This window comes from Oryctolagus cuniculus, chromosome 14 (genome assembly GCF_051225735.1).
Source record: "Oryctolagus cuniculus isolate XC-2025 breed Fujian yellow rabbit chromosome 14, ASM5122573v1, whole genome shotgun sequence".
NCBI lineage: Eukaryota > Metazoa > Chordata > Mammalia > Lagomorpha > Leporidae > Oryctolagus > Oryctolagus cuniculus.
The window spans coordinates 90039056-90059462 of NC_142880.1; the positions used below are offsets into that span (position 1 = coordinate 90039056).

At 47.6% G+C, this 20407-nt stretch overlaps 1 protein-coding gene across 12 annotated transcripts in view; it reads left to right on the forward strand.

Moving 5' to 3' along the window:
- The first annotated feature begins 992 nt into the window (after positions 1 to 992).
- Positions 993 to 20407, forward strand: part of CDK7 (cyclin dependent kinase 7) — a 32800-nt gene continuing 13385 nt past the window's right edge. Inside the window, exons 1-9 of one of the 12 annotated variants that reach the window (XM_089313270.1) lie at positions 3701 to 3836; positions 4267 to 4326; positions 6809 to 6936; positions 7131 to 7164; positions 8902 to 8969; positions 9728 to 9796; positions 11892 to 12002; positions 13335 to 13453; positions 16007 to 16106. In XM_089313270.1, the coding sequence (XP_089169396.1) occupies positions 9779 to 9796; positions 11892 to 12002; positions 13335 to 13453; positions 16007 to 16106 (348 nt within the window). In that variant the 5' untranslated portion in view covers positions 3701 to 3836; positions 4267 to 4326; positions 6809 to 6936; ... (1 more) ...; positions 8902 to 8969; positions 9728 to 9778. Of the gene's footprint in view, positions 4109 to 4266; positions 4327 to 6808; positions 6937 to 7130; positions 7165 to 8901; positions 8970 to 9727; positions 9797 to 11891; positions 12003 to 13334; positions 13454 to 16006; positions 16107 to 20407 lie in introns of all 12 variants that reach the window. The other 11 variants (XM_070056819.2, XM_089313271.1, XM_002714073.6 and 8 more) reach the window with 11 other exon arrangements.

Consider the following 20407-nt stretch of genomic DNA (forward strand, 5'->3'; position numbering starts at 1 on the left):
ATTGTAGTTTATTATATTCTGGGAGATAAAGTCATTGTTTGGTTTACCACTTTGTGATCATGTGTGCAAATCCTGGTAATCATTAACTTCCTCAAATTTATGTCTTAAAACCTCATATATTCACCTTAAATAATTTACTTTATTAAGGCAATTTATCAAACTTTAACAGGATCATCCTATGCCAACGGTATGTATATTATGAAAATAAAACCTCACAAAGCTAAATAAATTCTCTTCCATATCTTAATGATTTCCAGAACGTGCTTAAAGAAGTCATCCTGATAGTGAGGGTGGTAGCTCATGAGCGATAGACAGTAGAAGTGTTGAGTTCATGTTTCCTTTTTTTTTTTTTTTTTTTTTGGTAAGATTTATTTATTTTACTTGAAAGTCAGAACTAGAGGGAGACACACAGAGAGAGATCCTCCATCCGATGGTCCACTCCCCAAATGGCTGCAGTGGCTGTAGCTGAGCTGATCTGAAGTCAGGACCCAGGAGCTTCATCCAGGTCTCCCACGTGAGTGCAGGGGCCCAAGCATTGGGCCATCGTCTGCTGCTTTCCCAGGCGCACTAGCAAGGAGCTGAATGGGAAGTGGAGCAGCCAGGACTTGAACCAGCATTCCTTTGGGATGCCAACACTACAGATGTCACCCTAATCCGCTGCACCAGCCGGCCCCAGAATTCTTCACCCAGCTACCTGTGGGTTACTCTTACATCTGCTGCTCCAGTTCATCTGCTTCTCTTGTAAATTCTGTGTTGTAGTCCCATGTAAATGTTCCCCAACACAAACGAGAGATAGGAATTTGGGTTGGATGCTAGCAGTCTACTCATACTAGTCTTTTGCTCTTTCTTACTTTTCTCCCAAGAAGCCCAGGGCCATTTTTTGCTTCCAGAAAAGGGATTTCAGGTAATGGAGAGCGGTTAGAGTAATACTGTGGGTGCCATTAGAAACCCTAATACTGGAATTAAGAATCTGAGGGCCGGCCGGCGCCGCGGCTCACTAGGCTAATCCTCTGCCTAGCGGCGCCGGCACACCGGGTTCTAGTCCTGGTCGGGGCGCCGGATTCTGTCCCGGTTGCCCCTCTTCCAGGCCAGCTCTCTGCTGTGGCCTGGGAGTGCAGTGGAGGATAGCCCAAGTGCTTGGGCCCTGCACCCGCGGTGGCCATTGGAGGGTGAACCAACGGCAAAGGAAGACCTTTCTCTCTGTCTCTCTCTCACTGTCCACTCTGCCTGTCAAAAAAAAAAAAAAAAAAGATTCTGAGGGCAGTCCTTACTACAGTTCTTGCCACGAAGATCAAAATGAAAAAAATCACTTGTATAAGCTGGGGGGTAAACCAGCACATGGGAGACCTCTCTCTCTACCTCTCTCACTCTTTCAAATCTTTAGACAAAAATGTTTATTTTGATGAAATTTTTTTTATAATTCACAAGTATAGCTAGGCAAAAGCATGTCAGTGGGAATGGCTGTCACAGGATGAGCTCCAAGGACAGTGTTGTAGACAGAATTCTGGCAAGCTGAGTCAGGACGTCTGTTTCCATTAGGGGTTAAGCACTCACACAAGGGTATTCCAGAAAGTTCAAAGAAAAATAGTTAAAAGATGTTTATTTTGGTGCCAGTGCTGTGGCATAGCAGGTTAAAGCTGCTGCCTGCAGTGCCGGCATCCCATAAGGACACTAGTTCAAGTCCAAGCTGCTCCACTTTGATCCAGCTCCCTGCTAATGTGCCTGGGAGGGCAGCAGAGGATGGCCCAAGTGCTTGGGCCCCTGCACCCATGTGGAAGACCCTAGAAGAAGCTCCTGGCTCCTGGATTTGGATCTGCTCAGCTCTGGCCCACTGGTGGCTATTTGGGGGGTGAACCAGCACATATGACCTCTCTCTCTACCTCTCTTAACTCTTTCAAATCTTTAGACAAAAATGTTTATTTTGATGAAAAGTTTTTTTAAATTCTGCATAGTATTTTTTAATGATATCCATGAAATTTTTGAAGAATCTTTGTATAATTAACCATCAGCAAATTGGTTAATTTGTGTTTCAGTTTTCCTCTCTAGTATTCTACAGTATAGGATCAAATTAGAATATTATCTGTAACAAACCTGAGAATTTAGTTGCTGGAAACAAAAGCCCTTAATGGCTCAGTTACTGGGGCTGCAGTCGTCTGAAGGCTTGGCTGCAGCTGGCAGTCCCATCTCCAGGGTAGACCACTCACGTGGCAAGTGATGCTGGCTGTTGTTGGCAGGAGTTCCTCTCCGTGCAGGAAGGCTGTGCGTGTGGACTGACACGACTGACTTTCCCTGTAGGAATGACGCGGGAGTGCAGGCAGCAATGGCTGCTCCCACTTCCACCGCTGTGCCGTGTTCCACTGGTACAGAACAGCTGGTCTCATTGTGGGAGGACGACACAAGGGCATCCATACCAGAAGGCAAGGTCGCCATGGCCATCTTTGAAACTAATAACAGATCTGTAAACTCTGAGGCGCAGCGAAAGCTCAGTATTTACAGACCTCATTGCCAGGGTATCAGCTAAACCATCGTCAGCAGCACGGTACAAGGTATGGAGTATCAACTTGTAGGACATGGCACACTTGAGAACCTCAAGCCTCAAAGGTAAAACTATCATATTTAGCTCATTAGCTCTACAAGGAGGTAAAATTACAAGTGATGTCTTTCGGAAGGAACGCTGGCAGAAGTCACACGACAGCACGCCTCTCTAGGTAGGACTTGCTCCAAGAGAAGTGGTAAATCTGGTGCACTTTCTGCAATGTACAAATCTTGCCTACAGCCAGATAGTGACAAAGCACTGAAAAAGAACAGTAATGGCTATCGTCAACCAAGACCTAGCTGCCGGACATAAACTAGGTACGCGTAGTAGGTGGTTTGGCCCGGTCCTCCATCTCGTGATTGCATACTGGCGGGCAGGTATTCCGCTACAGGCGGTCTGATGCCGGAGCTAATGCTGACTTGCAGTATTACACGAACTGCACTATTTTTGGCCTTGGCATCCTGCCATCTTCAACATGTCTCTGAAATCGGGATTTCGGCTCTTAGAAGCGTCAGATGCAATGGAGGAAACATTTCCGTGGTGCAGGCTGCTCCACTCAGATCTTGGAATCATTCTTTCCCCCTCCAACCCGTATCCAGCCTGTCCGTAAATGCTATTGGGTAGAAAGCAAGCAGAGTCATCTGGATTGTTGCACTAATTTTCTAACAGGGTCCTCTTTCTAATACTTAAAATCACTCTTCATCTGTGAAGCAGAACGGGCAAGCCCGTCTGCTGGTTCACTCCCCAGATCTCAATGGCAGCGGCCAGGCCAGAGCCACCAGCTGGAATGCAACCTCGCTGGTAGGAACTCAAGTACCCGAGCCATCTCCGCTCAGGCGAGTGGGATTCTGCCTCCCTAGGCCTGCTCCTCCCTAAGGGGAGTGCACCTGCTCCTGACTCGGCCTCAGAACGCGGCAGAGGTCGCGGGTTCTGGCGTCCACAGCAACCGTGACGCCGGAAAGCCTAGAGCAGCAACCAGCACGCGGTCACAAACTATCCGCACACGCACAGCCCTAGAAAATTCCGAACGCGGAACACATCAGGACGCCCACTCGTCCCCGACTGCGAGGACAACACCCAAATTGAAGCGATAAAACAGCAACACAGCGGCTGCCCAAAGGGCCGCACTTCCGGCATCCGCGGCGGTCACGTGACGGGCGCGACCCCGGCCCTGAGCGGCTTTGGTCCGGACGGGCTTTGCCCGGACTCTTTTAACAGCTGCTCCGCCCACCCCGGAAGTAGGGGCGGAGCCTCAAGCGTCGGAGCCCAGTGAGCGGAAGGGGCTGTTGGAGGCTTTAAGGTAGCTTTAAATTCCAGCTGTCTGGGGCGCCTGCCTCTTTTGGCTGGAGTCGGACTTCGGTTCCCGGATGGCTGTGGACGTGAAGTCTCGAGCTAAGCGTTATGAGAAACTGGACTTCCTCGGGGAGGGCCAGGTGAGGCTCTCGGGCGGGATGGAGAGCAGCGCGCGCACAGCCTTGCAGGGTTTTCCATGGACGCCCGAGGGCCTTGGCCGCTCGCTCTCCGTGGGGAGGCCGCCCGGACACAGCTGCCGCCCCGTTTTGTGCCCTGGAGGTTGGACCCCCACCCGGGAGCCCCCCGCTGCTTCCCGGCGGAGCGCGCTGGAGAGGGACGGGGCTGCCGAGCGCGGTGCAGGCCGCGGGGCCCGCGGGCTCCCCGCTGGCGCGAGCAGCAAGCGCCCGGGACTCAGTTCTCCCTGTTTCTCTTTCCAGTTTGCCACAGTTTACAAGGCCAGAGATAAGACCACCAACCAAATTGTCGCCATTAAGAAAGTGAGTCGCCGGCCGGGGGTGTCGTCTGCTCGCTCGGGGCGCTCCCCGAGTGCCTGTGCAGCGCCGGCGCGCACGCCCGGCGGGTTTCAGGCGCGCCGACGAGGAAGCCTGCGCCGCGTTGCTGGATGCGCTCGGGTTTGGGCCGCGGGGGCAGGCACTGGCCGTCTGCTGGGTCCGAGCAGGGTCTGCCGCCGGCGGCCTGTGGTTTCTGGGCACGGGTTGGCCAGGAGGGGCTTCAGCCGCGCCAGCGACGCTGACGGGGTGCGGAAGCCTGCGTCACAGCCAGCCGGCCTCTGCAGTGCCCGGTGCACGCTTGGGGTACCCGAGGCTGAGAGGAGTCCGGAGGCTTGTCGGGCTCACACAGCCGGCAAGGCTGAAGCTGGGGCGCGGCCCCGGGTGTCGCTTCCCCGCTGCTGAATTCTGCAACCGCCAGGGCGGGGCTGTCTGTCTCACCTCTCTAAGGGCCTGTTAGTGGGGCAGGGGACCTCCGTGTTAACTTGTTCCAGCTGCTACTTTGTTTCTCCTTCAAAAGCCTTTAGGAGCGTCCATCATCAGGCTCTCTCTCTCCTGTTTCTCTCATAGCCGTGTTTCCAGCTTAGTGTTTGAGGACCCAGCCCTGCAGTCACTCCCTCGGAACGCCCCCAGCGCTGGTCCTTTCTACCCCTGACTGCATTCTGACACTGATGATCCCCTGTGTCGTGGACGCAGATGTTCATTCCTTCTTTTTTTGACAGGCAGAGTGGGACAGTGAGAGAGAGACAGAGAAAGGTCTTCCTTTGCCGGTGGTTCACCCTCCAATGGCCGCTGCAGCCGGTGCACCGCGCTGATCCGATGGCAGGAGCCAGGTGCTTCTCCTGGTCTCCCATGGGGTGCAGGGCCCAAGCACTTGGGCCATCCTCCACTGCACTCCCGGGCCACAGCAGAGAGCTGGCCTGGAAGAGGGGCAACCGGGACAGAATCCGGCGTCCCGACAGGGACTAGAACCCGGTGTGCTGGTGCCGCTAGGCGGAGGATTAGCCTAGTGAGCCTCGGCGCCGGCCTTGAAATCCTCTTAATCTGAGTTTGTCAGTTTAATTGTATTTACATACCTAGGACTATGTCTAGTACATTTGTAGTCACCAGTTAAAAATGTATTGGCTTAGCCGGCGCCATGGCTCACTAGGCTAATCCTCCGCCTTGCGGCGCCGGGACACCGGGTTCTAGTCCTGGTCGGGGCGCCGGATTCTGTCCCGGTTGCCCCTCTTCCAGGCCAGCTCTCTGCTGTGGCCAGGGAGTGCAGTGGAGGATGGCCCAAGTGCTTGGGCCCTGCACCCCACAGGAGACCAGGAGAAGCACCTGGCTCCTGGCTTCGGATTAGCGCGGTGCGCCGGCCGCGGCGGCCATTGGAGGGTGAACGAACGGCAAAAGGAAGACCTTTCTCTCTGTCTCTCTCTCACTGTCCACTCTGCCTGTCAAAAAAAAAAAAAAAAAAAATGTATTGGCTTAAGGTGAGCATTTGGCTCAGCAGTTACACGTCACCACTTGGGATACCCGCATCCCAAATCGAAGTGCCTGGGTTCAGATCCCACCACTGTTTCCTATTTGAAAGGCAGAGTTACAGAGAAGCAGAGGCAGAGTGGGAGAGGTCTTCCATCCACTGGTTCACTACCCAAATGGCTGCAATGGCTGGAGCTGGGCTGGTCCAAAGCCAGGAGGCAGGAGCTTTTTCCGGGTCTCCCAGGTGGGTGCAGGGGCCCAACCACTTGGGCTGTCTTCTTCCACTGCTTTCCCAGGCCACAGCAGAGCGCTGGATCGTAACTGGAGCAGCCTGGTCTCAAACCAGCGCCCATATGGGATGCTGGCACTGCAGGCCACTCCTCCCCACCCCTACTGCTTCTAATCCAGCCTCCTGCTAGTGCTTATCTTGGGAGGCAGCAGATGATGGCTCAACTACTTGGGTCCCTGTCATCCATTGTAGGCATTGGGGAGTAAACCAGCAGATGGAAGATATGTCTCTCTATCTCTGTCTTTCAAATGAAATTTAAAAATGTACTTGTCATTTATTGTTCTGTAGTCTGAAAGTTCATGTGTTTTCTTTTAAGATTTATTTATAAAAGGCTGTTGGGCATTTGAACAGTGAACCAACAAATAGAAGATCTCTCTCTGTCTCTCTTGCTCTGCCTTTCACATAAATAATAATATTTTAAAGGGTATATGGTGATTGTTACAGTTAACATCTTTCTGATTGCTTGTAAGATCATCTTTTCTTAGATTTGGTTTCTTAGATTGTCTCTGACCTGTGTTTTTCAGTTTGCTTGCTTTTTTTTTCTGCCTGATTTGTTGAAATTCTTTGTATTTTCTGGATATTGCTCTTTGTCAGAAGTATACATTGCAAATACCAGTCCAGTGTGTAGCCAGGCTTTTAGTTTATTTATGGTATCTTTTGAGACACTGATGTTAAAATTTAATTTGGTTGAATTTGTCATTTTTTTTTCCTTTATAGGTTTCCTTTCTGTGTGCTTTCCTGCCCTCAGTTATTTGGTCCACATTTAAGCTTGAACAGATAAAGGAGACACTTATTTTCTTAATTCCATTATTTGAATGTGTAGTTCAGAAACATAAGGGACAAGAGTAGGTATTTGATTCTTCTATTGTTAATTTTGCCTTTTCAATTCATGACTCCTACTCCCTTTGTGTCTGCTAATACTAGCTACATATGAGTTGCTACATGTTTTTGCTGTGGCTAAATTTTTGAAATTTTATGGATTATGCATTGAGTATGAATAATTTAACACATTTTTAATGTGTTTGTTTTCCTCTACTAGATCAAACTGGGTCATAGATCAGAAGCCAAAGATGGTGAGTGTTTCATGTAATCTGACAGAACTGGAATGGTTTTATTCTCACTGAGGAAATGAGCACAGTATTACTAAGAGTGGTTTTGGTCAGAGCTGTTGCAGAGAATAAAGCTAGACTCAGGGTGGGGAAAGGATATTTAATGATTTTCATCACTTGTTTGTTCATAGGAGTGTTCAGATCAAAAGCAGACTGCTTTGGTCTTCATTACTGTTTTAACTGTTACACCCCTCCCCCTTTTGTTTTTTTAAGATTTATTTATTTATTTGAAAGGCAGAGGAAGAGAGGTTTTCCATCCACTGGTTTACTCCCCAAACGGCCGCAATAGCCAGAGTTGTGCTGATCCGAAGCCAGCAGGGGCCCAAGGACAGCCATCTTCCACTGCTTCCCCAGATCGTAACAGAGAGCCGGATTGGAAGTGGAGCAGCTGGACTTGAACTGGCACCCATATGGGATGGCGGCACCACAGGCAGTGGCCTTACCCACTACACCACAGTGCCATCCCCAACCCATTGTTTTTTGATCTTAGAGCTTCTGATTACTTAAAAATTCAAGATACATCTTTGTTGAAGTACACAAGACTCACTGTGGAATGAACGTATAAGATTTCTTTATTTTTTCTTCCCAAGCCTTTTTAGTGCTAAGTCCTGTTTAATCTTCAGAATAATCCTTATAAAAAGACCTGTCATCGGCCAGCACTACATCTTATTTTTAATTTTAAAGTTCTATGCTTATTTTGGAAGTGATTTTTTTAAATATTTTATTCATTTGAACAGTAGAGCAAGAGAGAACAAGGATCTTTTATCCACTGTTTCTCTCCCTCAAAAGTCCCCAACGTCATAGCTGAAGCCAGGACCTGGAATTTCATCCGGGACTCCAACATGGGTGCCAGAGGCCCAAGTACTTAGGCCATTGTCCACTGCCTTCCCAGGTGCCTTGCTTAGCAGGGAGCTGGATTGGCAGCAGAGCAGCTAGGAGGACTCAGCTGGCAATCTGACATGGGATGCTAGAGTTGCAGGTGGTAAGAGCTGCCACATCACCAGCCCCTGGAAGTGATACTGTATTACCACTCGTTTGCTTTTAGCACAAAGAATCAGCCTCTAATATCTGTAGGGCAAGAGATAGGAAGCTATTTACTTGCTACCTTTGTGGTACATGTATTTATGTTTTTAGACCAGTGACCTTTGGATCTGATATGCTATAGATAGAGTGGAAATTTACTCCACCATTTATGATAGTCTGTTAAGCTGTTTGAGAAATAAGGCAATATAAGAGAAAAATAGATTTGTTCAAAAATTTGCTGCTATAACTCTTTTTGGGGCCAGCGTTTGACCTAGCAGTTAAGATGGTGGTTGAGATGTCCACGTCTCACATTGGAGTTCCTGAGTTTGATTCTCAGCTCTGGCTCCTGATTTCAGCTTTCTGCTAATGCAAACCCTGGGAGGTAGTCGTGATGGGTTTCGTAATTAATTTCTACTACCCATATGGAAAACCTCAGTTGTGTTCCCAACCCAAGCTGTTGTGGGTATTTGGGGAATGAACCAGCAAATAGGAGCTCTTTCTTTCAAATTAAAAGAAAATTAAAAGAAATAAATAGCCTATGAGAGCCCCCCCCTTTTTTTTTTTTATAAAATGTTCATTGCTATTTCCTGAGATGACTAACCTTTCCTAAAAAATATATTTGAGTGGGCTTGAGATACCAGAATTATTCTTTACTTTTTGCTTTGCTTTTTTGCATAGGTATAAACAGAACAGCCTTAAGAGAGATCAAATTATTACAGGAGCTAAGTCATCCAAATATAATTGGCGTGAGTATGATCTAACTAGTTTCTAGGGCTTAGGACACTGCCTTTTCCAATCATGGAAATTGATTAAATTTGAAAAGTTGATTAACAGTCCAGCAAGATGAGTTGTTTGAGGTAAGCCTTGGAGAAGAAGCTTAAACGCAAGCAGTCTGAAAGTATTTTCTGTCCTAATTGTTCCTGCAGGCAGTAGCTTTAAAATTATACAGCTGATGAAATGTTGACATAGGTTGATGTCAGAAATTCTGAAACCTGCATATCTGCAGCATAGTGATTAAGAGTGTCAGTCTGCACCCAGAACCTGCTTTCTGCCTGAGACCTGGCTTGCGACTCCGTGCTGTAGTCCCTATTTCATAGGGTTCTCGTAAGACCAGCTAATTGAATGCGGTATCACCCGTCGTAGTGCCTGCCTTAGAATATGCTCGTTCGCTCCGTGACAGCTGCTGCTGTTTGGAGGGTTCTCTTGAGCACTGTGCTTGAATCCGGGACTGAGGTCAAGTTTGCTGTAATTCGTTTCTTAATTGAAACTCTCAAAAGCCAGAGGGAGAGCTTAATTATTTAGTGATTTTTTTAAGTTTAATATTTTTATGCTTGAATACACTAATTCCTCTTGTATGGTCCAAAAAAGAACAGTGTCATATTTAATAAAATATTATAAGGTCCACAGGGCAATACAGTATCTGAATTTCTAAACATCTCAATTGGCATGGTAGTTTCAAGTATTTAAGAACAATTTTAACTTTTTAAAAATGTTTGTTTTGCAGCTCCTTGATGCTTTTGGACATAAATCTAATATTAGCCTTGTCTTTGATTTTATGGAAACTGATCTAGAGGTAAGATTAAGATTCTGAGAGAAATATTTTTCTTCCAGTTTATCAAAGGAAGAGAGCCTGAATTTTTTTTTTTTTTTAAGAAATATGGACAGTGTGTGTTTATATATTTTAAAGATTTATTTATTTGAAAGGCAGAGTTAGAGATAAGGAAAAAAGAGATTGATCTTCTATTCTCTGGTTAACTCTCCAAATGGCTACAACCACCAGGACTGGGCCAGGCTGAAGCCAGGATTCAGGAGCTTCCTCCAGGTCTCCCACTTGGGTACAGGGGCCCAAGGACTTATGCCATCTTCTGCTTTATCAGGCGCATTAGCAGGGAGCTAGATCAGAAGTGGAGCAGCTGGGACTTGAATTGGTGCCCATATGGGATGCCAGTGCTGCAGGCCATGCCTTTAACCCACTGTGCCACAGCGCCAGCCCCTTAATATGTATTTCCTGCCTGATAAAACACTGGTAGTCAAAATGCTTTATTTTGCTGGAATCTGGGTGTTCTGAAGTCAGAGGACACTGGGTTCTTTTTTTTTTTTTTTTTAAGACTTATTTGAAAGAGCAGCAGAGGGGCCAGCGCTGTGGCATAGCCGGTAAAGCCACCCCCACAGAGAGGGTGAGAGACAGAAGGTGGGAGAAAGACCTTCCATGTGCTGGTTCATTCCCCAGATAGCCAGGCCGCAGCTAGGAGCCAGGTCTCCCACGTGAATAGCAGGCTGGATCGGAAGCACAGCAGTTGGGACTCTAGTTGTCACTCCAATACGAAGTGCTGATGTTGCAAGCAGTGGCTTAAACTGCTGTACAAGCACCAACCCTTGAGTACTTTATTTATTCATTAAAAAAAAATTTTTTTTATTTATTAGAGAGGGAAGAGACAGATCTCTCTGCTGGTTCACTCCTCAAATGGCGACAGTGGCTGGCACTGTGCCAGGTAGAAGCCAGACGCCTAGAGCTGCTTCCAGTGTGGGGTCCACGTGTCTCCATGTGGCTGCAGTGACCCAAGCACTTATGCCATCTTCTGCCCTCCCAGGCACATTAGCAGGGAGCTGGATCAGAAGTAGAGCAGCCAGTGTTCATATGGGATCCCAGGTGGCAGCTTTTAACCTGCTACACCACACCACCAGCCCTGAGTACTTTACTTTTAATTGTTTAGTTATATTCTCTGTGTTAAACGCAAAGATGTGAATTTCACTGGCATTTCTGTCTGCCAAGTTCCCTATAGCTTATTGGTGTTATTTTTAGAGAAATGAGCATTAGGCTGTGGCATTTAGAGCTTTTTTTACATGTTACCATAGATATTTTAAAAATATTTCTCATTTTTAAAATTCTCATTTTCATTTTTATTTGAAAGGCAGGCAGGGAGACAGACAGATGGACATAGAGATCCTTCATCTGCTGGTCCATTTCCTAAATGCCTAATGTCAGGGCTGGGGCAGATCAAAATCAGGAGCCAGGAACTCAGTCTGTGGGAACTACGTACCGGAGGGAACACCTGTTGCCTCCCAGGGTGCACATTAGGCAGGAAGCTGGACTTGGAAGTTGGATTGGTACTCTAGCTAGGCACTTCAAAATGAAATACTCAAGTGTTTGGGTCCCTGCCACCCATATGGGAGGACCCGGATTGAGATCGGGGCTTCTGGCTTTGACCTGGCCCAGCTGTTAACAGTTATTTGGGGCATGAACTAGCACATGGAAGATTGATTTCTCTCCTCTCTACCTCCCCACCCCAAATAAAAATGAAAACAAACAGATGTAACTTAAAAAGCAATAGCCATACCTGGGTATGGTATTGGAGGACTCCGATGGGAGTCAGTTCTTTCTTAACCATGTGGACTGAGCTGGGAAGAGGTGGTTTTCCAGAGGAATGCTGCATGTTATGGGGGCAAGCAGAAACAACAGGTGGTCACTACTTTCATGCCAGAGGGATTGAGATGAAGTGCTGCCTTTTTTCTTAAGCCAGAACGATTCTGACGGTGCTGCCTAAGAGGTGGGTGACCTCTCTTGAGATGCCTGTGTGGATACACTTACTCTAGATCTATAAACTGTCTAATGTGGTAGAATTAATTTGGAATAAGGTGCACCATTGTATTGTATGCTTGCTTTACAGGTTATAATAAAGGATAGCAGTCTTGTGCTGACACCATCACATATAAAAGCCTACATGTTAATGACTCTTCAAGGGTTGGAATATTTACATCAGCACTGGATTCTGCATAGGGTAAAGTTTTTAATATTTCTTCTATATCTCAGTCAATTTTTATTTAGCCAGCTTAGTACTACTGGTCTGAGTATGATTTGTTGAACACAATAGGTGTAGCTGGGCCACTTCATCCCACCCTCTTTCTCTGGACTCCCTTCAGCTATTGTAGTAGGTAGTGCTGGGGGCATCCCAACTACTGTATGAAATTTAGAACTACAAGAGATCTAACCCTTCATGTTTTTATAGACAGAGAACTAATTTGCTGAGTGACATAAGGTTTCCCCCACAAGGTCAGCAGATAACTGAGAACCTAGATCTTTTGGCTCTAAGTTCATAATTCTTTGTGCTATACTGTTATGGGGGAAAAACAGAGTATCTAGATTAACTTGTACAGTGCTAAAATGCCTTTTAAAAAGTAACATTTCTAATTCTAGAATTGTCTGAAGTTTTGAAATAAAATTCATTACATGAGTTTTCAGGAATATTCAGTTATGGAACAAGATTGATAATTTAGCTAAGTAGATATTCTTAGGCATCATTTAGATAACTAACCAATAATATATATTTTTGAACTACTAATACTCAAATTTGAATCCCTTTTATTTGCTGATATCATTAGTGTAGATTTTGAAGAATATTTTTCAATGTTTATAAATGTATAACTTTTTTTTATTATTAGATAGGCAGAGTTAGACAGTGAGAGAGAGAGAGACAGGTCTTCCTTCCATTGGTTTACCCCCAAAATGGCCGCTATGGCCAGTGTGCTGTGCCAATCCAAAGCCAGGAGCCAGGAGCCTCTTCCTGGTCTCCCATGCAGGTGCAGGCGCCCAAGCACTTGGGCCATCCTCCACTGCCCACCTGGGCCACAGCAGACAGCTGGACTGGAAGAGGAGCAACTGGGACTAGAACCCGGCACCCATATGGGATGCCAGTGCAGCAGGCAGAGGATTAACCAAGTGAGCCATGGCGCCAGCCCCATAAATGTATAACATTTTTAAGTACTAAAGTTTGTATTAATAGGAGCAAGCATTAAGGGATGGTTAGTATGAGTTAGTCATTGCACTAGCCTCTTACAGAAAGTGTTACATTAAGTCCTCACAGCAATCCCATGGAGTAGGTTAGTTAATGCTTGGTGAAACTTAGTTCCTTACCAGGGTCTCACTATGTAATATAACCAGTCTTACTTTGTTTTGATATTATTTTACATTTGTAAAAAAAAAAAAAAAGAACAAGTATGATTGCTTAATTGGGGGTGTTATCTTGTTTTTACTAAATTTAATGTCAACTAAAACGTATCACTGTGATATTCTCCCCAAACTTGTTTGTTTGCTTAAAACTTCCATGATACAGGATCTGAAACCAAACAACTTGTTGCTAGATGAAAATGGAGTTCTAAAACTGGCAGATTTTGGCCTGGCCAAATCATTTGGGAGCCCCAACAGAGCTTACACACATCAGGTTGTAACCAGGTAAGAAGACCTGAAGTAACCGAAAGCTTAGGTTGTGCAGGAGGAGGATGATAAACGAGCATCAGCTGGCCTCTCTGAGACGCCTGGGCAGAGCTCGGGAATCAGCGTGTCTGAAAAATACAGCCCGTTTTTTGTTACGTGTAAAAAGCGAAAAAACAGCCCTTCTTTCAAACAGTTGGATTAGTCAGTCCTCTGATATCTACCTGGTAATGAGAATAATTCTCAGTTTAGATAAGTGGCGCTTCAGTGGTTAATTACCTAATCGCACTGATTTATTGGCCTTATGTTTATCATATTGGTCAGTCTAGAGTCCATATCCTTATGTATGAAGGGCATTTAAAGCACTACATTGATGTTTGAATTGTTCATTTTGTTAGTAATTATGTTTTCTGTTTATACTTCTAAGGTACAAATAAAAACATGATCTTATACAGATTAGGATAAGAGGTTTTATAATTCTTGTCAGAATGACATTTGTTAATTTCAAAGATTATTTTTAAGGCTCTGAGGTCTTCACATGCTCTGTTCTTTTAAACTAGTCCATCACCTTCCGACTATATCTCATTTAGTGTTGGTCAGCTGAGCCATGAGTAAGGAGTAGCAGATGAGTTGTTGATACAGTTGTAGGAAAGATTAAGTCCATCATTAGGGAGCTTTTACAGATACCCACATGCAACAGAATAACACATTGGTGCTTTCTAATTTACCAATTTTCTCATATTTTTCTCTTGAAAATTAAATGCTAAAAACAGGTCAAGTTAAAATGAGTTTGCTATGAGGGGCTGGTGTTGTGGCTGTCTCTTGTGAGGCCAGTTAGGCTGCCACCTGCGAGGCCAGTATTCCCACCAGAGTACTGGTTTCAGCTCAGCTGTTCTGCTTTTGATTCAGCTCTGTGCTTGTACCTGGGAAGGCAGTGAAAACTTGTCTAGGTGTTTGGGCCCCTGGCATCCATGTGGGAGACGAGGGTGAGTTCCTGGCTCCTGGCTTCAGCCCAGCCCCAACTTGGCTGTCAGAGCCAGTTGAGGAGTGAACCAGAGGATGGAAGATCTCCCTATTTCTGTCTCTCCTCTGTTGCTTTGCCTTCAAATGCATAATAAGTAGTTTTTTTTTTTTTTTTTTAAATGAATTCTCTGAGAATAGACAGTTGGATTCAGCTGCAAGAACATCATTGACAACCTTGACAAGAGCAGTTTGGGTGCAGTGGTGAAGATGGAATCCTGGTAAAAAGTGTTCAAGAGGGGCAGGCTTTGGCACAGTACGTAGGCCGTCACTTGGAACACCTGCATCCCATTTCAGAGTGGCTGGTTCAAGTCCTGACTTTCCTGCTTCCAGTCCAGCTTCCTGCTAATGCGCATCCTGGGAGCAGCAGATATGGCCAAAGTGCTTGGTCTCTGCTGCCCACTTCGGAGACCTGGATTGTGGTTGCGTTTTGGGCTCCTGGCTTTGGCCAGGACCAACCCTGTCACAGGCATTTCAGAGGTGAACCAGGGGAAAGAAAGTATCTCCCCGCCCCTTCCTTTCAATTAAAGTAAAGATAAGTTAAAAAATCTTTTTGAGTGTTTAAGAGAGGAGGAATTGAAGATAATAACAACTCTTTGAATAACCAGAAAATGAGGAGGTAGCCACTAGGGGAAGGATAGTGCAGATAAGTTTACAGCTGTGTAAGTAATGATATGCGTACATATTAATGGGAGAGGGCCAGTAGAAAACTGATGGAGGAGTTGGAGGAGACAGCAGAGCAATAGCCTTGACAGGAGAATGTGGTGTCTAGTGCGCAAGGTAAAAGATCGGCTTTTTTTCTTTTGAGATTTATTCATATATTTGAAAGAGTTACAGAGAAGGAGAGGCAGAGAGAAAGGTCAGTTTTCCATCCGCTGGTTCACTCCCCAATTGGCCGCAGTGGCCCGGAGCTGCGCCTATCTGAAGCCGGGAGCCAGGAGCTTCTTCCAGGTCACCCATGTGGGTGCAGGGGTCCAAGGACTTGGGCCATCTTCTACTGCTTTCCCAGGCCATAGCAGAGAGCTGGATCGGAAGTGGAGCAGCCAAGACTCGAACCAGCGTCCGTATGGGATGCCAGCACTGCAGGTGGCAGCTTTACCCATTACGCCTCAGCACCAGCCCCAAAGATTGGCTTTTATTTATTTATTATTTTATTTTATTTCTTGACAGGCAGAGTGGACAGTGAGAGAGAGACAGAAAGGTCTTCCTTTGCCGTTGGTTCACCCTCCAATGGCCGCCGCGGCCGGCACTCCGCGCTGATCCAAAGCCAGGAGCCAGGTGCCCCTCCTGGTCTCCCGTGGGGTGCAGGGCCCAAGTACTTGGGCCATCCTCCACTGCACTCCCGGGCCATAGCAGAGAGCTGGCCTGGAAGAGGGGCAACCGGGACAGAATCCGGCACCCTGAGTGCCGGCGCCGCAAGGTGGAGGATTAGCCTATTGAGCCGCGGCGCTGGGCTAAAGATTGGCTTTTAAAAAGGTGAAGTTAGTTTATCCCTAAGAAATGCTCTAATTGTTCCTTCCTTCTAAAGTGACTGTATTTCCTTTTGTTCTTTAGGTGGTATCGGGCTCCCGAGTTACTGTTTGGAGCTAGGATGTATGGTGTGGGTGTGGACATGTGGGCTGTAGGCTGTATATTAGCTGAGTTGCTTCTGAGGGTAAGTCTTATACTAATGTACGTAATTTAGTAGCATTAAAGTTATTCTCATAATTTTCGTCACAGTTATCTTCTGCCCACTATCCTTACAATAAAAAGCCTACAAACAGGCCAATTTTTCTAAAAGCCTCCCCCAAAATACAACCTTTTTCATTAAAATGTTCAAGTGAGATGGGAAGACTTCCCTTTAGGAAGTAGGGTTTTATGATAGGTAATTATACTTCAGAACAGGAAGTAGCTTGTCACAGCATCTCTGTAGTCACTGCATGTGTGAGGAGGGACTTGTGTCCTGCTGGGAGACTTTGTGGTTACTTCTGAGATAGCTGGTACCAGCCATTGCAGCAGCCAGTCTGTGTGACTTTAAACATCGTGTGAGACCACCAGGTGTGTTCAGACAGCAGACATACTGGGACCGCAGCATTTCTGTGACTGAGACCATGAATAATAACATTCCCTTTTCCTGCCCTCATTGGAGAAAAAGGTAATGACTTGGCACCTTCTCTTTAGTTACAAAGCTTAGATCTCCAGGAAGACTGGGCCTCCTGGGAAATCAAAGCAAAGGGATTTGGGGGAATCCTTCTGAAGTTAGGAGTGTTTCCTCATTGCATTCCAGCCCCACTCTCCCTCTCCTTAGCCATATGTACTGAAACACTGGATACCAAAGAGAAAAGTTACACTGTTACTGTTAAAAAGTCTAAAGATGTGAATTCTCTTCATCATTTTGAGAAGCTTGCCCCAGTGGACAAAATTCTACATTTAGAACTGAAGATGGGGGCTGGCGCTGCGGCATAGAAGGTTAAGCCTCCACCTGCAGTGCTGGCATCCCATATGGATGCCGGTTCTAGTCCCAGCTGCTTCACTTCTGATCCAGCTCTCTGCTAATGGCCTGGGAAAGCGACAGAAAATGGCCCAAATGCTTGGGCCCCTGCACCCATGTGGAGGACCCGGAAGAGGCTCCTGGCTTCTGCCTGGCTCAGCCCTGGTTGTTGTGGCCATTTGGGGAGTGAATCAGTGGAAGGAAGATCTCTCTCTCTTTTTTCCCTTCTTTCTGTCTGTATTTCTGCCTTTCAAATAAATTTTAAAAAGAGAGAACTGAAGATGACATGGTAATCCCACTGCTAAAAGTTGGCCCTATGAATCAGCTAGCATCACAGCTTTGCTACTAGCAAGAACACAGAGCAGTGCAGAAGTTCACATTGAGAATCTGCCAGGCCCTAAATACACTCACGGAGAAGACAAAAACAATCCCACAGCCCTTAACGTTATAACTAATCACACTGTTTAGAAAGTAAGAGGAGCCGGGGGCGCTGGTGTTGTGTAGCAGGTAAAGCTGCTGCCTGCAATGCCAGCATTCCATATGAGTGCCAGTTGAGTCCTGGCTGCTCCACTTCCAATCCAGCTCCCTGCTAATGTGTCGCTCCCCCTCTTCGTGGAGGAACGACACAGGACCCTGCGCTGTTCTTTCGTCTGCTCGGCCCTCCCCGGGTTTGCTGCTGGTTCTTCCCGGGTTGGCTACTATCCCTTCCACCTCCGTGGAAGGGCAGTTCCCCCTGGCCACATTCCCCACTTCCGCAGGGGAGCGGCACACCGCCGGCCGGCTCTCTGGGGGGCTGCACAGGTTCCCTTAGATGTTCCCCATAGATGTTCCTGGTGCATGCCGTCTCTCTCCTCCTTTATAGTCCTCCTCCGCCAATCCCAACTCGGCTGCCCACACGCCGAGCACGCTGCTCTCCTCCAATCAGGAGCAAGTCCTACAGTTAATTGGTTGAACTGGAGGCAGCTGTGCGGAAGCTGTTTACTTCTCTCCCAGCGCCATATTGTGGGAGAGCAGATGCATAGAATAAGTCTTAATTCCAGTAACAGTCTAGTCCGAGCTGCTCCCCACAGATCCCCCTTTCTTTTTATTTTTTTGGCGTTGATACGCGCCTGTCTTCGGTGTCCCGCAGCACACACTCTGCTCTACTTGCTAGAGTTGCCACAGGCTCTTACAAGTCCTATCCATCAGGCAAACCGAATCCGGGTCCTCTCTTCGCCATGTTGTGAGGAGGTTTTTAGGCGCTGATGCGTGCCTGTGTTCGGTGCCCTGCAGCGCATACTCTGCTCTGCTAGAACTGCCTGCAGGTGTTTACAAAACCTATCAGGCAAACCGAATCCAAGCCTTCTCATTGCCTTATTGTGGGGGAGACTTATTAGTGTTGGTTCGTGCCTATCTTCGGTGACCTGCAGCTCATACTCTGGTCGAGCTTTGCTGGCGCTTACCGCCTTAAATCAGGCAGACCGAATCCAAGCCTCCTAATTGTTGCATTGTGGGGAAGCTTTACTGATGTTAATTCGTGCCTGTCTTCGGTGACCTGCGGCTAGCCGCCCAGGTGCTCATCGCCTCACTAATCGGGCAGACCGAATCCAAGCCTTCTAATTGGCATGTTGAGGGGAGGCCTTATTTCTCTCTATTTCTCTATCTCCGGGCATTCCTATTTCTCCCATTTTACTTCTATCTTCCAGCATTCCTATTTCTCTCACTTTACTTCTAAAACTTCTGTTTCTCTTATCCCCGCAGCTTCCCGGCACCTCGCCCCGCCGGCGGGTTCCCAGCTCTGCGCCGCTTCAGCCCGCGCGCCTCTCTCATCTGCGCAGCTTCCCGGCTTTGCGCGGCTCGGCTTTGCGTGCTCCGCGGTCTCCACGCTTAACCCTTTCGCGTCTGAACCACGGCCTACGCCAGCCCCGTTCCCTATCTACTCACGCCCCGTGCGCGAGTAACACAGCGTAGCTTGCGTCTCCACCACTAGCATTCAATCCAAGTTCCCCGGGCTAGCCTGGCGAATTCAACCCAGCGTACGTCTCCGCCCCACGATTTGGCTTCCCGTCCTTTGCTCCCCGGGCTAATCAGACGGATCCCAATCTGGCTTACGTCTCAGCTTCTGGTTTCAACTTTTCGCCCCCTATTCCCGGGCTAACCTGAGAACCCCAAAGTGGCTTTCGTTTCCGCCTTGGCCTGCCCCCCGCGGCTTCTTTCCTAGGTTCTAACTAGCTTTTCACCGGCACTCTTTCCGTCCGGCCTTCCCCTAGGCTCTTTGCTAGTCTCTCTCTCCAGTAATTTCCCACTTCTTCCCGGTCTTTCCCTCCTAGGTTTCCTATCCGAGTCACGTTTCTTCCCTCCTAAGTTTTCTATCCGAGTCACGGCACCACTTGCTGCTCCTCCGCACGCGGAGGAGCCGCACCGGACCGGGCGCTTGTTGTTCCCTTTTTTTACAAGTCCTTTCTATAGTAAAGTAAGAATAAGTAAACAGCAAACTCCCAAAGCAAGAATGAGTAGAGAGGAATGAGAAAGAACGAAGTAACGAACTTCCCCACGAACTTCCCCCACGAACTCTCCAACGCACTCTCCAACCAACCCACACCACTATGCCGTCTCTCTCCTCCTATATAGTCCTCCTCCGCCAATCCCAACTCGGCTGCCCACACGCCGAGCACGCCGCTCTCCTCCAATCAGGAGCAGCTCCTGCAGCTTGTCAAGTTGGTGAGAGGCAGCTGGGTAGAAGCTGTTTACTTCTCTCCCAGCGCCATATTGTGGGAGAGCAGATGCATAGAATAAATCTTAATTCCAGTAACAGTATAGTCCGAATTGCTCCCCACACTAATGTACTTGGGAAGGCAGTGGAAAATGGCCCAAGATCTTAGGCCCCTGCACCCACACAGGAGACCCAGAAGAGTCTCCTGGCTCAGTACTGGCTGCTGTGAGATACTCTGTCTGTCTGTCTCTCTGTGACTTCCTCTCTCTGAAACTCCAACTTACAAATAAATGAATCTTAAAAAAAATTATTTTGTTTATTTGAAAGAGTTACAGAGAGAAGTAGAGACAGAGGTCCTCTATCCACTGGTTCAGCAACAGCTGGAGCTGAGTCGTTCCGAAGCCAGGAGCCAGAAGCCTCTGTGTCTCCCACGTGGGTGCAGGGGCCTAAGCGCTCTGAGGGCACTCTGCTAGGAAGTTGTACGGGAGGTGGACAGTTCCACCACTGCTGGAACTCAGCTGGATGAACTGTGCTTTCTGCCCATGCTGTGGGAGCCTGCGCTGGAGAAGCTGGGGGTGCTTTAGGAGGCACCTGCGCAGGGCCAGCGCCGGAGCAGGTTAATTCCCTCTTCCCTGCTGGCCCAGCTCCCTGCTAATGCGCCTGGGAAGAAGGCCCCTGCCGCCCATGTGGAATTACTGGCTCCTGGTTTCAGCCTGGCCCAGACCTAGCTGTTGCGACCATTTAGGGGGTGAACCACTGGTTGGAGAATCTCTGTCTGTCTGTCTGTCTCTCC